Genomic DNA, 18,407 nt, shown 5'->3' on the forward strand with positions numbered 1-18,407 from the left:
GACCGCCATTTTATTCTCTAAGGTGTCTGGAAATATATATCTATATCTATATATAGATATATAATGTTTGGGGGTTCTAAGTAATTTTCTAGCAAAAAAAAACTGATTTTTACTTGTAAACAACACATGTCAAAAATGGTGGTCAAAGTGCTGTTGCTCAATAAATGTCCAATAATTCATAAAGTCCCTAAATCCACATCAACAAATCGTCCTGAGGTACTCTATAATGATGTCCCCTAGTGTGAAAAACACCCCCACTCCGACATCCGGAAGTGCAGTGATCCTCCACCTCTATGCACTCGGCTGCTAATGCCAATTTCTATGTTTGCACACTAAAGTTTAGTTAAAAAGGTAAATCAGTGTTTACTTTAAATACCCAATCATGTTCCCGAGAACATAAAATAGTATTTTATTCTTGCACGTGATTGGATAATTGAAGTAAACACAGCTTGACCCTATTTACCAAGTGAAGGGCAGCAGAAGATAAATCACTTGTACCAGTGCAAGTAAACAATGAAGGCTACTTTATATAGCAAATCTACTACATACAGACTATTACAGCATCCTCAGTGGCCAAACTATTCTGACATGTAAATAAGAGGAATTTTGACTTACCATATCGGAGTACAGTGCAGAACACAGGCAAGGTATTAATACACCATGGGTTAAAGGCTTGTACCTGAAGAAAATGAGCCTATAACCCATGGTCTAAAAATACTGTACAAATAAGATCATTTATTTGGACTAAGCTTCTCCCAAATGAACTACTTAAAATGAAAGCAAACCTAGAGTTCCAAGTTTAAGTAATTCAAACCCCAAAGTATTTTATGGATGTACAGTTCCCCTATTTCAACATGTAAAATCAGAGCATTTCCCACAGGGCTCATTGAATGCTTTAAGAGTCTCCAAAAAGAATGGGGGAACAATATACTGTAGGTAGCAAAGCATGTGTATGAATGCGATTCATTTGCCAGATGTACAATATTAGATATTACCAGTAAAATACAACTCCACTTTAAAAAATAACCAATACAATTCTAACTCAGGGAAAGCTTTTCTGCCACAGTGATACGGCTTGTCCAATACTTGCTTCGGGACTAAGTAACACATTTATAAGTCTGCAATCTGCTATAATGCAGAGATGTTTGGGACGCATAATATTTCCCTATGTGCTCCATAGTTTTATTTCTACTTTTCTTTAAATAAAAGTGCAGGTGAATTTCTCCTGTTTTGCCTCTATTAATAATTTAACAACAGCACTATTTAAATGATGGATCTCTTCTTTTATGGCTGCTACTATGTGAGCCTTGAGATAAAAACTGAAGATAGATTTTCTAATCTAGATTTTACTGCACAAGAGGGAACGCAATGTACAGTAGGTAATCAGCAGTTTTGGAATATACAGCCCCTTATAAACCATATAATACAACAACAACAAATAAACACTTAAACAATTATGTCAGTGAGTGTAAGCAGTGCAGAAGAAAGCCTACCTCCATTAGACAGGGGGGAGCACACCCCACCATTGTGGCAGGGGTTGCCAGCGCAGGCATCGGCGGTCGTTAGTGAGCATCCTTGAGTAATGTCCACAGACTCTTCTATTAGTGCAGAGTTTTTTACTTTACTATGAAGGGGGAGATCCTGACCATTGAGATACACAGAATCTATGCATCCTCTGAATCCATTACTGACTTGGGCACCTCTTCCATGCTTTGCTCCTTGGCGCATGTGGCCTCCAAAGTATACATAATTGTCCAGGTTGAGTGTTCTCAGAGTTCCGGGTGCAGTACCAGATGCAGTATGGACACGATCTAAGACCAATCTGGCATAGTTACCATCCACCTCTAATGACACTGTGTGCCATTGGCCATCATTGATATGAATACTCTGCACAGACACAATTCCAGGACCACTTCCACAATCAAATTTGTATTGCAGTTTTCCTCCTTGGATCTATAAAAAAAAAGAAAACAGCATTTCCAGTCATTTCTGAGCTTCTTAAGTTTCATCAGAAATAAGCACCACATTTCCGTTTTAGATTTTCCAGTAATACCCAACCAGAATAAAATTCTTGTTTTCTACAGAAGTCCTATGCTTGGTGAGTACTGGAAAATGCTAGTGTGATTTAGTTCATAGATTATACATAAAGTGATTTACTGTATGCTGGAAAATACATTTTTAAATGTCTGAGAGTACATTTGGACAAGATGGTGATGTTGGTGGGCTGCTCATCCTCAGGAATGCGCAGGGTATCACAACCGCTTCAATACATTATGAAACATTTAATTAGCCTCTATATATCCTGAACTTCATCTCCAATACTTTAGCAGAGTGGAGAAACTGGGATAGAACTTGGAGTCAGTGAGTCCAACATAGGAGCCAGCAAACATGTACATTTGTATGACAGTGGGAAGGAAACAGGTTGGTTTTTTTTGGCCATATAGGCTTCCTAATTACTGTGCCTTGTCTTTGCATTTGCTCTACTTAACTGGATTTGGGCTGGTGTCCTTTTGCATGTCATTGTTTGGCCAGATAACATCATAGAAATTAACTGAGAAATAGGTGAACAGACTGAAAGAACTCAAAGAAAGAATAAAGTACATCAGACCTTGAGGAGATCTTAGTGCTGTAGGCCTGGAGGCCTCTGCTGACAAATGCATTTCAGGTAAGAGAACAGTGAACTTTTTGCATTTAAAACACAATTACAGAAAACAAGCAAAAGTACACAATATTGCCAAAAGAATTGGGACGCCTGCCTTTACATACAAATTAACTTTAATGGCACCCCAGTCTTAGTCCGTAGGGTTTCAGTATTGAGTTGGCCCACCCTTTGCAGCAATAACAGCTTCAATTCTTCTGGGAAGGCTGTCCACAAGGTTTAGAAGTGTGTCTATGGGAATGTTTGACCATTCTTCCAGAAGCGCATTTGTGAGGTCAGGCACTGATGTTGGACGAGAAGGCCTGGCTCGCAGTCTCCACTCTCTAATTCATCCCAAAGTTGTTCTATCGGGTTGAGGTCAGGACTCAGTGCAGTCCAGTCCAGTCCCCCTCCCCCCAAACTTGCTCATCCACACTATATTGCCAAATTATTGGGCCACCCCTCCAAATCATTTGGTGGAAGAGGGGATTATGGTGTGGGGTTGTTTTCAGAGGTTTCAGAGGTTAAAGCGTCAGCATACCAAGACATTTTGGACAATTTCATGCTTCCAACTTTATGGGAACAGTTTGGGGATGGCCCCTTCCTGTTCCAACATGACACAGCAAGGTCTATAAAGACAAGATGAGCGAGTTTGCGGTGGAGAAACTTGACTGGACTGCACTGAGTCCTGACCTCAACTCGATAGAACACCTTTGGGATGAATTAAAGCAGAGACTGCGAGCCAAGGCTTCTCATCCAACACCAGTGCCTCACCTTGAAGCTGTTATAGCTGCAAAGGGTGGGCCAGCTCAATATTGAACTCTACGGACTAAGACTGGGTTGCCATTAAAGATCATGTGCGTGTAAAGGCAGACATCTCAATACTTTTGGCAGTATAGTGTATATGTTGCTTAGAAAAAACGTTAACACTGAGAAGCACCATTTATTTAGAAATAAATGGTGACTATAGGCAGCACCCCTGAATGCGTTACAGTGTCCCAACCTCAGTCACTTTTAACAGACAGCTTGGTCTGTATGGAAATATGGAGAAAAATATAAGTAAAGGCATGTGAAATAAAATAATCTAACCAGTTTTATCAATAAAGCACATGCAAACCCCAAGTGTATATTTATTTTAGCTTACCTGTCGCTGGACACAGTGGTTGCATTCGTTTTTAAGGTTTTATATCTTTATTTTCACCTAATGATCTTTTAAGTAACACTCATCCTTTCCTAGGGTGACAACATTCTGTAACTATATTGTATCCATGAAGGAGCAAAGTTATCAACCTCGGCTACTCTCCTGACTGGACTAAAAATACAGCGTTCTCTGCTCATCTCCTTTACAGAGAGAGGAAGAGTAGTGTAGTTCACGGAAGATAGCCTGGAAAGCGTATAATTCTTTTTTTTTCTATCAGGATCAACAAGTATTTGTCTTTACTTGCAGAAAATGTACTTGAAATGTGCCTGAAATGTGCCTGAAAAAAGAAACACATCTGAGGACCAGTCAGCTGCAATATAGAACAATTCTGTTCTTGGATTTAGGTATACTTTAGCTGCGTACAGTTACAATATTTCTTTAAAGCGGAGTTCCACCCTGAATTTTTTTTTTTCAGAATCGGACTCCTCTAAACCTATAAAAAAGCATTTAGAGGAAAAACTTTTTTTATACTTACCAGAATCGCCCTGTTGCTATGTAGTCCACCTAATCTCCCACTTCCTGGTCCGTGGAGCTCCTCGTCACTTCCTCCCTCGCCTGTGCTCCTGGGAAATGATGTGTCATCATTTCCCAGGAGTCTGTGGGCAGTAATGTGATGCTGCCATAACAACGGGGATGGGACCTTCCTCCATGGCAACTTCAGAAACAATCAGTGCTACGGCCGGTGAATCACGCATGCGGGAGATCGAGAGGTGCATGCTGGTTACCCAGCATGCACCTCTCCAAAAAGAATCCAGGAAGAGATCTCGATTGGGCTTCACATGGCCACATTCATGATGGAAACGGCCACAACAAACGGTAGCAAATATTCAGTAAGAAATTTATATTTTTGCTAAATACAAAATAAACATTGTATATTAGTTTTTGAATTGTATTAGTAATAATGATAGGATCAATAAAAAAAAAAATAAAACTTTTTTCGCCGGAACGCTTTAAGTAGAGCTGTGACCTAGTGCACTATAGCTATGCCAAGATGAAAACAGATGACCTTGGAAAGTATGCTCTTGAATGTATTTTTAATATGTATTACAAACTATTAAAAAAACATGAATTCTTGGCACCTGTGAGTGTTCTTGGCTCCCCTTTCCTCTTTGCTGCAAGCCTCTCTATTCACACTGAATACTAATGCATCTGTGTGGCATCAAACATGTCAGCAGCCAGCCAGTGAAGTCGTGGTACTTAAGAGATCATCGCCCAGAGCTCGGAGGGCTGTTTGTAAAATTCAAGGGGCGAGTCCCATACAGAAGCACCATTCACGACACGTTCTCTTGTGTGTGTGTGTGTGCCAGCAACTGGTCAAAGCAGTCACAAAACATCAGGGAGACAGGACTTGGCGGTGACTCTGTTTGATGAGCCTGACTGTGTATCCGCTGAGGAAAAATTTATGTTGTCACTTGTTGTAAATAAAGCTAATCAATGTTGAATGTTTTACTGACACAAACGGATACCAATGTATTCAACAGTTATGTCTCCAGTCGAGCTGCTCTCTGGTAATGATGAATGTTTCCCCAACTTAATAATGGAAATGCAAATTTACGGAAAAAACATGTTTGTTCGTTTGATATAAAAAGGAACATGACAAGTGAGCAAATAACCAAATCCAATTCATTTTCCTATGAACAATTCAGCAATCATACAGACAGAGCAGAAAAAGGATGAGAAGGCATGTCACATTTCTTATCCTGCACAGCTAGATTTAAAATGAGAGTGTCCACATTTTTACTGCCAGAGTGACAGAGTTTATAATCATGTATGTTGAACATTTGCTTGGATTAAACTTCAAGTTCTATTTCCAAAATAAATAATATGAAGGGCGAATTTTCAGATTAAAACTGAGGCCTTGGTATCTGTATCATTTAAATGCTTGGGCTGAAAGGTCATTAAATACATAGTTACCCTCCCTAATACCTAGGTTAGGCAAGAGGTCTACAAACTTTTCAGTACAGTGTATATTTTGCAAATATTCCTAGGTCAAAAGAAAGATCTCAATTAGTGTCAAACCCCTCCCTTCCCCTATCAGAGTTTCCATTTGCCTTGCATTTTGGGTCCTCCTTACATCAAAGTCCATTAAAGTCTCCCCTGACATCAGGGTTCCCCATCATATCCCTCCACCGATCCCCATCAGAGTCCTCTTATATCAAAGTCCCCCTTACATCAGGGTTCCCCATCATATCCCTCCCCCCGATCCCCATCAGAGTCCCCTTATATCAAAGTCCCCCTTACATCAGGGTTCCCCATCATATCCCTCCCCCCCGATCCCCATCAGAGTCCCCTTATATCAAAGTCCCCCTTACATCAGAGTTCCATCACATTGCCCTGTTACATAGGAAGCAACCTCTGCTGCCCTTTTTTTTGTTTTTTTTACTTAAAATTCTTATTATTTTTGACAAAATACATTCCAATATTAATGAATACAATTATTCGGTATTGCTTATCATAGTGCATAGAACAGATAATAACAAAAATTGGGGAATTAATAACAAGTAGTAATAACTTTAGGGTACAATATCTGAAGTTTAATATCCCTCTACCGCCCACCCCAAGTGGGATCATACTGTAGGCGGGAGCTGGTCACCAAATATTCAAATTTTTAGGAATGAAATGAAGAAGAAGAGGAGTCTACAATGTCGCGTACATACGATCGGAATTTCTGTCAGAAAACACTTGGATGGTCTTTCCGATGGAATTCCGCTCAAGCTTGCCTTGCATACACACGGTCACACAAAAGTTCCCTGAACTTTTGACCGTCAAGAACACGGTGACATACAACACTACGACGAGCCTAGAAAATTAAGTTTGATGCTTCCGAGCATGCGTCAAATTGTTTCCGAGCATGCACGATTTTTTTGCACGTCCGAATTGCATACAGACGAACATATTTTTGGATAGGAGCTTTTCCCGGCTTTAAAATAGAGAACCTGCCCCCAATCTTTTGCTGGCTGGAATTCCGCCAGCAAAAGACCGATGGAGCATACACACGGTCGCATTTTCTGACAAAAAGCTCTCATCGGAGTTTTGCTGGTGGCATGTCTGATCGTGTGTACGCTGCATTAGGAATTCAATATCTTGGTGTGCAACCTCTGCTGACTTTAATCCTCAATGTGTGCACATAAAGGACACGCCACTGATTTTAGCAGCAGGCCGGATAAAATCTTGTAGTGGGTTGGATGTGGGGTGGATGTGGCCCACGGGCCGTAGTTTGGGGAACCCTAGGTTAGCTATAGCGGCAAGTACATCTAGGTTCAACTCAGTGAGCTGCCTGTGTTATTAAAACCCACCTCTGACCACCGTACTTAATTCCACCCCCTACCCACCTACCAGTACTGCCCCTTTTAGAGAATACAGAACCAAGTATTATTTTGTGGTGCTAAATCTTTTGTATGGAACATGTTAATGATAAAAAGAAAAGCAGTAAAATAGATCCCCTGCAGCCAGGAACAATAGAATCCCAGCAATAGATCCCCATACAATAGATTCCCCCAGCAACAATGGACTCCACCGCAACAACAATAGATTCCCTGCAGCAACAGTGAACCACCCACAACGAAATATCACACCCAGTAACAAAATGTCCACCCAAGCAACATTAGACCCCCCCCCCCCAGCAGCAACAACAGATCTCCCAGCAGCCAGCATCAATAGATCCTCCAGCAGCCAGTAAGAATAGACCTCTCCCTCAACAGTAGATCCCTTTCAGCAACATAAGACCCCCCCTCAGGAACAATAGATTCCCCATCAGCAACAATAGACCCTCACACAAAATTAGATCCCCACCAGTGACAATAGATCTCCCAGCAGCCAACATCAATAGACCCTCCAGCATACCCCACACCCCATGCTATTACATATATTCAGTGCTGGAGGTCCCGGAACTGCGTTCCCCCGCGTTCCCGCTGAAAAAAAAAAAAAAAATATATATATATATATATATATATATATATTTTATTTTATTTATTTATTTATTTTTTATTATTCAACTACTGAACTTTTCTTATAAATTAGTATTTTATTTCATCCAGTATTTTTTTGACACCACAAACCTTTCACATACTTTTAATTTGTTGGGCATGCAGTAGTATAGTGAATTGAATAAATATTCTTCAGTTGTAAAAGTGAGATTGTAGACAACTTCAAAAAATGTTTTGATGTTTTCCCCAGGAAGCAGAATGTACAGGGAATTGCTAGAGAATAACAATCACACACACGTTCACACATAGGTTGAACTGGATGAACCCGTGTCTCTTTTCAGCCTTATAAACGATGTAACTATGTAATAAGATAATACACAATAATGAAAATACTAGGTTATGATTTAATATTTTAGATGCTACATGTTATTGTGTATATGAAACCTACTTCTGCAATCAGCCACCCTGCTAGCCCTGTACTATAACATGCAAGCTCTTTTTGATTGCATTAAAGTGACATTAAAATCTGGATTTCTATTATTATTACAAGTACTTATATAGCACCGTCAATTTACACAGCACTTTACATATACAGTATATTGTACATTCACATCTGTCCCTGTTCTCAAGGAGCTTACAATCTAAGGCCCCAAACTCACATGTACACACACATATTGGGGCCAATTTAGACAGGAACCTACCACCATGTCTTTGGAGTGTGGGAGGAAACCCAGTCACAAGTCCCAGAAGACTGCGGGACCATTCACGTATGCACAGCACGGCTCGTGCATGTGCAGTGGGCACCCAGCTGTGAAGCAGCAAGCTGTCACAGTTGGGTGCCCATAGTTCAGATGCCAGCGATAGGGACAGAAGACCAATGAAAATAACGGCTCTGGTGAGCACATTGCTGGATCTTGGGGCAAGTGACTGTCTGTTTAATAAAAGTCAGCAGCTACAGATTTTTGTAGCTGCTGACTTTTAATAAAACACAAGTATGACTGGAGTTCCTCTTTAACCACTTAAGGACCGCCTCACGCCGATTTACGTCGGCAAGGCGGCACGGGCAGGCAGAATCACGTACATATACGCGATCTGCCTCCCGTGGGTGGGGGGTCCGATCGGGACCCCCCGGTGCCCGAGGCGGTCCTCTTTTGTCCGCCGGCGATCGGAGGTGAGGGGGAGGCCATCCATTCGTGCCCCCCCTCGCGATTGCCGCCGGCCAATCAGAACATTCCTTTGCTGCTGTATGCTAAACAGCAGCAAAGGAAATTATGTCATCTCTCCTCGGCTCGGTATTTTCCGTTCCGGCGCCGAGGAGAGAAGACATCAATGTGAGTGCACAAACACACACACACTCAGTAGAACATGCCAGGCACACAAAACACCCCCGATCGCCCCCCGATTACCCCCCAATCACCGCCCCCCCCCCCCCCCCGTCACACTGACACCAAGCAGTTTTTTTTTTTTTCTGATTACTGCATGGTGTCAATTTGTGACAGTTACTGTGGTAGGGCAGTTAGGGTTAGCCCCCGCTAAGCAATCATTTTTCTGATCGCTGTATTAGTGTCGCTGGTGACGCTAGTTAAGGATGTAAATATTTAGGTTCGCCATCAGCGTTTTATAGCGACAGGGACCCCCATATACTACCTAATAAATGTTTTAACCCCTTGATTGCCCCCTAGTTAACCCTTTCACCACTGATCACCGTATAAGTGTTATGGGTGACGCTGGTTAGTTCGTTTATTTTTTATAGTGTCAGGGCACCCGCCGTTTATTACCGAATAAAGGTTTAGCCCCCTGATTGCCCGGCGATGATATGCGTCGCCCCAGGCAGCGTCAGATTAGCGCCAGTACCGCTAACACCCATGCACGCAGCATACGCCTCCCTTAGTGGTATAGTATCTGTACGGATCAATATCTGATCCGATCAGATCTATACTAGCGTCCCCAGCAGTTTAGGGTTCCCAAAATCGCAGTGTTAGCGGGATCAGCCCAGATACCTGCTAGCACCTGCGTTTTGCCCCTCCGCCTGGCCCAGCCCAGCCCACCCAAGTGCAGTATAGATCGATCACTGTCACTTACAAAACACTAAATGCACAACTGCAGCTTTGGCAGAGTCTGGCCTGATCCCTGCGATCGCTAACTTTTTTTTTGGTAGCATTTTGGTGAACTGGCAAGCACCCGCGGCCTAGTACACCCCGGTCGTAGTCAAACCAGCACTGCAGTAACACTTGGTGACGTGGCGAGTCCCAGTTCAAGCTGGTGAGGTGGCAAGCACAAGTAGTGTCCCACTGCCACCAAGAAGAAGACAAACACAGGCCCGTCGTGCCCATAATGCCCTTCCTGCTGCATTCGCCAATCCTAATTGGGAACCCACCACTTCTGCAGTGCCCGTACTTCCCCCATTCACATCCCCAACCAAATGCGGTCGGCTGCATGAGAGGCATTTACTTTATGTCCTCCCGAGTACCCCTACCCAGCGAACCCCCCCAAAAAAGATGTCGTGTCTGCAGCAAGCGCGGATATAGGCGTGACACCCGCTATTATTGTCCCTCCTGTCCTGACAATCCTGGTCTTTGCATTGGTGAATGTTTTGAACGCTACCATTCACTAGTTGAGTATTAGCGTAGGGTACAGCACTGCACAGACTAGGCACACTTTCACAGGGTCTCCCAAGATGCCATTGCATTTTGAGAGACCCGAACCTGGAACTGGTTACCGTTATAAAAGTTAGTTACAAAAAAAAGTGTAAAAAAAAAATATATATATATAAAATAAAAAAAAATTGTTCTCGTTTTATTGTTCTCTCTCTCTCTATTCTCTCTCTATTGTTCTGCTCTTTTTTATTGCATTCTATTCTGCAATGTTTTATTGTTATTATGTTTTATCATGTTTGCTTTTCAGGTATGCAATTTTTTATACTTTACCGTTTACTGTGTTTTATTGTTAACCATTTTTTTGTCTTCAGGTACGCCATTCATGACTTTGAGTGGTTATAACAGAATGATGCCTGCAGGTTTAGGTATCATCTTGGTATCATTCATTTCAGCCAGCGGTCGGCTATTATTTAAAAGCAATCCTAATGGCTAATTAGCCTCTAGACTGCTTTTACAAGCAGTGGGAGGGAATGTCCCCCCACCACCACCGTCTTCCGTGTTTTTCTCTAGCTCTCCTGTCTCAACAGGGAACCTGAGAATGCAGCCGGTGATTCAGCCAGCTGACCATAGAGCTGATCAGAGACCAGAGTGGCTCCAAACATCTCTATGGCCTAAGAAACCGGAAGCTACGAGCATTTCATGACCTAGATTTCGCCGGATGTAAACAGCGCCATTGGGAAATTGGGAAGGCATTTTATCACACCGATGTTGGTGTGGTCAGATGCTTTGAGGGCAGAGGAGAGATCTAGGGTCTAATAGACCCCAATTTTTTTTAAAAAAAGAGTACGTGTCACTACCTATTGCTATCATGGGGGATATTTACATTCCCTGGGATAACAATAAAAATGATTAAAAAAAAAAAAAAAAAATGAAAGGAACAGTTTAAAAATAAGATAAAAAAGCAAAAAAATAAGAAAAAAAAAAAAAAGCACCCCTGTCCCCCCCTGCTCTCGCGCAAAGGCGAACGCAAGCGTCGGTCTGGCGTCAAATGTAAACAGCAATTGCACCATGCATGTGAGGTGTCACCGCGAACGTCAGATCGAGGGCAGTAATTTTGGCAGTAGACCTCCTCTGTAAATTTAAAGTGGTAACCTGTAAAGGCTTTTAAAAATGTATTTAGTTTGTCGCCACTGCAATTTTAAAGCATGTCATGTTTGGTATCCATGTACTCGGCCTAAGATCATCTTTTTTATTCCATCAAACATTTGGGCAATATAGTGTGTTTCAGTGCATTAAAATTTAAAAAAGTGTGTTTTTTCCCCAAAAAATGCGTTTGAAAAATCGCTGTGCAAATACTGTGTGGAAAAAAAAAATGAAACACCCACCATTTTAATCTGTAGGGCATTTGCTTTAAAAAATATATATAATGTTTGGGGGTTCAAAGTAATTTTCTTGCAAAAAAAAATAATTTTTTCATGTAAACAAAAATGTCAGAAAGGGCTTTGTCTTCAAGTGGTTAGAAGAGTGGGTGATGTGTGACATAAGCTTCTAAATGTTGTGCATAAAATGCCAGGACAGTTCAAAACCCCACCAAATGACCCCATTTTGGAAAGTAGATACCCCAAGCTATTTGCTGAGAATCATGTTGAGTCCATGGAATATTTTATATTGTGACACAAGTTGTGGGAAAGAGACAAATTTTTTTTTTTTTGCACAAAGTTGTCACTAAATGATATATTGCTCAAACATGCCATGGGAATATGTGAAATTACACCCCAAAATACATTCTGTTGCTTCTCCTGAGTACGGGGGTACCACATGTGTGAGACTTTTTGGGAGCCTAGCCGCGTACGGGACCCCGAAAACCAAGCACTGCCTTCAGGCTTTCTAAGGGCGTAAATTTTTGATTTCACTCTTCACTGCCTATCACAGTTTCGGAAGCCATGGAATGCCCAGGTGGCACAAAACCCCCCCAAATGACCCCATTTTGGAAAGTAGACACCCCAAGCTATTTGCTGAGAGGTATAGTGAGTATTTTGCAGACCTCAATTTTTGTCACAAAGTTTTGAAAATTGAAAAAAGAAAAAAAAAGTTTTTTCTTCTCTTTCTTCATTTTCAAAACCAAATGAGAGCTGCAATATACTCACCATGCCTCTCAGCAAATAGCTTGGGGTGTCTACTTTCCAAAATGGGGTCATTTGGGGGGGTTTGTGCCACCTGGGCATTCCATGGCCTCCGAAACTGTGATAGGCAGTGAAGAGTGAAATAAAAAATTTACGCCCTTAGAAATCCTGAAGGCGGTGATTGGTTTTCGGGGCCCCGTACGCGGCTAGGCTCCCAAAAAGTCCCACACATGTGGTATCCCCATACTCAGGAGAAGCAGTTGAATGTATTTTGGGGTGCAATTCCACATATGCCCATGGCCTGTGTGAGCAATATATCATTTAGTGACTTTTTGTAATTTTTTTTTTTTTTTTTGTCATTATTCAATCACTTGGGACAAAAAAAAATAATATTCAATGGGCTCAACATGCCTCTCAGCAATTTCCTTGGGGTGTCTACTTTCCAAAATGGGGTCATTTGGGGGGGGGGGGGGTTGTACTGCCCTGCCATTTTAGCACCTCAAGAAATGACATAGGCAGTCATAAACTAAAAGCTGTGTAAATTCCAGAAAATATACCCTAGTTTGTAGACGCTATAACTTTTGCGCAAACCAATAAATATACGCTTATTGACATTTTTTTTACCAAAGACATGTGGCCGAATACATTTTGGCCTAAATGTATGACTAAAATTGAGTTTATTGGATTTTTTTTATAACAAAAAGTAGAAAATATCATTTTTTTTTCAAAATTTTCGGTCTTTTTCCGTTTATAGCGCAAAAAATAAAAACCGCAGAGGTGATCAAATACCATCAAAAGAAAGCTCTATTTGTGGGAAGAAAAGGACGCAAATTTTGTTTGGGTACAGCATTGCATAACCGCGCAATTAGCAGTTAAAGCGACGCAGTGCCAAATTGGAAAAAGTCCTCTGGTCCTTAGGCACCATAATGGTCCGGGGCTGAAGTGGTTAACTTAAAAAAAAAAAAGTCCTTTTACTGCTCTCACAACCTCCAAATCTCAACAATGGCCAAGATCAGACTTCCTGTTGAGTGGTGGCTACACTTGTTCTCCATGGTCCCATTGTATGTAGGAACATAGGGACTATGGTCTATGAAGGTGCTTGTTGCATGACACAACACACAAAGCTGTAAAGGAGAAAAGACATGCACAAAGTAGATATAAACATAAATAGGTAAAAGGTAAAAGTCGGAGACACTTATAAAAGGACACTAAAGCAGGGAAACAAAAGCCATATAGACAGATCAGGTGGGAGATTCAGGCATGTATACACACTAATATAAGCTAATACAGTTCTCTTAACAGCCTGTATTATCAACGGCATTCCTGAAGATTTTAGTGGAATAGAAACCTAATCAAAACGTTGCTATAAGGCTTTGAGATCTCTAATCACGCCCCGTGCTGCCTCCCGGTGTCAGTGCTCTTAAAATGAATGATATGTAATGAAGCAGCGCTAAATATCTCTTCAGAAATACTAAATAAAGATAGATGATAATAAAGTGCTAATAACGATCCCAGGTAACTCTGAACCAATCTTAAGGCATAAAGTGCTAATAATATAACAATATAAAGTGCTAATAATAAAGTGCTTAAAACAATACAAATTCTCAATGTGCAAAATGATGCAATAATAATGACAACAAAACAAAAATTCACAGTGATGACTGATGTAACTTCTGGTGCTAGGCAAATAGTCTCTATAAGGGTAAATGCATCAAAGAAAGGAAAAAAGTTCTAATGCAGAAAATATAATGACTAGTAGAAATCCTTCTCCAATCCACACCCTGTGTGTGCTAGCCTCTCACCTCAAGGGAAGACCCCAAATGGGTCTAGTCGTGCATCAACAGATCTACAGATGTCCTTTTCCTCCTCCTTGGGTGTATCTCAAACAAATGGTCACCGCAATCTCCAGGCTATTTCTCCACAAACACCGAGTTCCACGACCAGCTCCTTTAAAAAAATTGTCTGTTACTGCTGTAGGTCGGCTGGTTCCTGTTGTTCCACAGCTTGTGTTCAGCTCTTGCTGCACTCAGCAGTCAACTGCTTGAGGTGAGAGGCTAGCACACACAGGGTGTGGATTGGAGAAGGATTTCTACTAGTTATTATATTATCTGCATTAGAACTTTTTTCCTTTCTTTGATGCATTTACCCTTAAAGAGACTATTTGCCTAGCATCCAAAGTTACATCAGTCGTCACTGTGAATTTTTGTTTTGATGTCATTATTATTCCATCATTTTGCACACTGAGAATTTGTATTGTTTTAAGCAATTTATTATTAGCACTTTATATTGTTATATTTTTAGCACTTTATACCTTAAGATTGGTTCAGAGTTACCTGGGAACGTTATTAGCACTTTATTATCAGCTATCTTTATTTAGTATTTCTGAAGAGATATTTAGCGCTGCTTCATTACATATCATTCATATTGTTAGTGCCGGCAACACTTCAGAAGCCATCTGTTTTATATTTATCTTTTTGCACTTTACCATACATATCGTTTACACGTTTAGCGGCGCATTAGTACTTCACGTTTAACAGTGCTCTTATGCTGTGCATGCAAGCAAAGGAGTAATTCACCCATTCTGTCCATTTACCACTCCATTTATTCCATCCGCTCCCTCACTGGCATAACTAGCATGGCTGCCATCACTTCCTGGGACGCTACTAATTCCATGTCACCAACCTTAAATGGTTAAACATCCTTACTGTGTATTCAAAGGGAATACAGCCAGGGACTTTCACCATTACTCATATCCAGAGCAGCGCTGTACCATTGTAAGTTATTTTACTTCTCCTTCTATACTCAGTCAGGAAAGAGTGTAAAAGGAGTGCATCATACATCACTCCAGCAATTATTTTACAGCATGATCTCTGTCAGAGTTTTAAAATGTAATTAATGAACAAAGTTGCCGTTCGGTCTAAGAAAAATTAAAATAGATAAAGCACCTGGCCCAGGTGGCATCCATCCCCATGTGCTGAAGTAAATGAGCTCAGCAACTGATAGGCCATTTTATCTTATTTTCTAGACTCTCACTTAACTGGGTCAGTTCCATATGGGTCCATAGTGGATGAGACTGGCGTATAACTGATAATGCACTGTTCTCTTGTATGTCATGTTTAAGAGGTGGTATTCAATAACAGATAACAGAAATGTTCCAATTTCAGAGGATAAGCATGGGTTAATGGAATGCATAGCTCCCAACTGTCCCTCGTTTGGAACCAAGGCCCTCTATTCCACATTCCTCCTCATTTGCCCAATTTTTTGGTCTGATGTACTAAAAATGTACTGTTTAATTGCAAGAAGTGTTATACTGCATTAAATCCAACCATTTAATTTGTTAGTTTGAAAAGCCAATATAAAGAAAAAGCACTTGTGAAAGCCCCCCCCCTCCCCCCCCCCAAAAAAAAAACATTTAATTGGCCGCCACTGAGTCTAATGCAAACTACAGTAGAGAAAAAAATTATTTAGTCAGCCACCAATTGTGCAAGCTCTCCCACTTAAAAAGATGAGAGAGGCCTGTAATTGTCATCATAGGTATACCTCAACTATGAGAGACAAAATGTGGAAACAAATCCAATCACATTGTCTGATTTTTTAAAGAATTTATTTGCAAATTATGGTGGAAAATAAGTATTTGGTCACCTACAAACAAGCAAGATTTCTGGCTCTCTCAGACCTGTATCTTCTTCTTTAAGAGGCTCCTCTGTCCTCCACTCATTACCTGTATTAATGGCACCTGTTTGAACTTGTTATCAGTATAAAAAACACCTGTCCACAACCTCAAACAGTCACACTCCAAACTCCACTATGGTGAAGACCAAAGAGCTGTCGAAGGACACCAGAAACAAAATTGTAGACCTGCACCAGGCTGGGAAGACTGAATCTGCAATAGGCAAGCAGCTTGGTGTGAAGAAATCAACTGTGGGAGCAATAATTAGTAAATGGAAGACACACAAGACCACTGACAATCTCCCTCGATCTGGGGCTCCACGCAAGATCTCACCCCGGGGGGGTCAAAATGATCACAAGAACAGTGAGCAAAAATCCCAGAACCACACGGGGGGACCTAGTGAATGACCTGCAGAGAGCTGGGACCAACGTAACAAAGGCTACCATCAGTAACACACTACGCTGCCAGGGACTCAAATCCTGCAGTGCCAGATGTGTACCCCTGCCTAAGCCAGTACATGTCCGCCCCGTCTGAGGTTTGCTAGAGAGCATTTGGATGATCCAGATAAGGATTGGGAGAATGTCAAATGGTCAGATGAAACCAAAGTAGAACTGTTTGGTAGAAACACAACTCGTCGTGTTTGAAGGAGAGAGAATGCTGAGTTGCAACCAAAGAACACCATACCTACTGTGAAGCATGGGGGTGGCAACATCATGCTTTGGGGCTGTTTCTCTGCAAAGGGAACAGGATGACTGATCTGTGTACATGAAAGTATGAATGGGGCCATGTATCGTGAGATTTTGAGTACAAACCTCCTCCCATCAGCAAGGGCATTGAAGATGAAACATGACTGGGTCTTTCAGGATGACAATGATCCCAAACACACCGCCCAGGCAATGAAGGAGTGACTTCGTAAGAAGCATTTGAAGGTCCTGGAGTGGCCTAGCCAGTCTCCAGATCTCAACCCCATAGAAAACCTTTGGAGGGAGTTGAAAGTCCGTGTTGCCCAGCGACAGCCCCAAAACATCACTGCTCTAGAGGAGATCTGCATGGAGGAATGGGCCAACATACCAGCAACAGAAAACATTTGACCTCTGTCATTGCCAACAAAGGATATATAACAAAATATTGAGATGAACTTTTGATATTGACCAAATACTTATTTTCCACCATAATTTGCAAATAAATTCTTTAAAAAAATCAGACAATGTGATTGTCTGGATTTGTTTCCACATTTTGTCTCTCATAGTTGAGGTATACCTATGATGACAATTACAGGCCTCTCTCATCTTTTTAAGTGGGAGAACTTGCACAATTGGTGGCTGACTAAATACTTTTTTGCCACACTGCATTTAACACAGAGGAACCATTGGAATAACTTTGCAGGCTCAGGGAACCCCTGCTGTACTATATCACTATATCAAAAGTTTACAGTACATTAGTATGATGGTCACTTAGAAGAATGGGCCTTCCATTTGTGAACATTGGGAACCCGGGTTGAGAAAGGCTGCTTTACATTAAAAGGTATCTTTCTCATCTCAGATAGTTGGAAGATATGGAAAGGTTATGCCTAACACGATGAAGTAAATAACAGCATACAGAACATGCTACCAATACAAACGTATTTGATAATGTCCCGTGTTACAGCTGGTTACTAGCGAATAACAGACATATACAGTATCTCACAAAAGTGAGTACACGCCTGACATTTTTGTAAATATTTTATTATATTTTTTCATGTGACAACACTGAGAGCCCATTCACACAGGGGCAACTTTGGATCCGACTTCAAGTCGCGCTACATGAAAAAAATCAATGTAAGTGAATGGATCCATCTTAATGCACACTACTGCAGTCGCTCCGACTTCAGAAAAGGTTCCTGTACTACTTCAATCCGACTAGAAGGCGACTTGTACCCATTGATTTCAATGGAAGTTGCCTCCAAGTCTGATCACTGTTCATACTGAGGCAACTTTACAGGAAGCAGAAAGGAAACAGAAAGTAATTTACTCCACTAAACAGCCAGCCCCCTCCTTCTCACACACAGCTGATAAGCTCTGATTGACCACTTGTAAAAGTTCAAGTTTGTCTTGTCTACAGTCAAGCATGGTGGTGGGAGTGTCATGATCTGGGGCTGCATGAGTGCTGCTGGCACTAGGGAGCTACAGTTCATTGAGGGAACCATGAATGCCAACATCTACTGTGATGTACTAAAGCAGAGCATGATCCCCTCCCTTCGGAGACTGGGCCGA

General features: G+C 41.4%; 1 protein-coding gene across 7 annotated transcripts in view; it reads right to left on the minus strand.

Moving 5' to 3' along the window:
- Nucleotides 1–18,407, minus strand: part of FAT1 (FAT atypical cadherin 1) — a 382,476-nt gene that overhangs the window by 30,675 nt on the left and 333,394 nt on the right. For all 7 annotated transcript variants that reach the window (XR_012236892.1, XM_073607779.1, XM_073607796.1 and 4 more), the window contains one exon: nt 1,494–1,953. Coding sequence is in view for 6 of the 7 variants with exons in the window: in XM_073607779.1 (XP_073463880.1) it covers nt 1,494–1,953 (460 nt within the window). In the remaining variant the exon portion in view is untranslated. The remainder of the gene's footprint in view (nt 1–1,493; nt 1,954–18,407) is intronic.

Source organism: Aquarana catesbeiana, linkage group LG01 (genome assembly GCF_042186555.1).
Source record: "Aquarana catesbeiana isolate 2022-GZ linkage group LG01, ASM4218655v1, whole genome shotgun sequence".
Taxonomy (NCBI): Eukaryota; Metazoa; Chordata; class Amphibia; order Anura; family Ranidae; genus Aquarana; species Aquarana catesbeiana.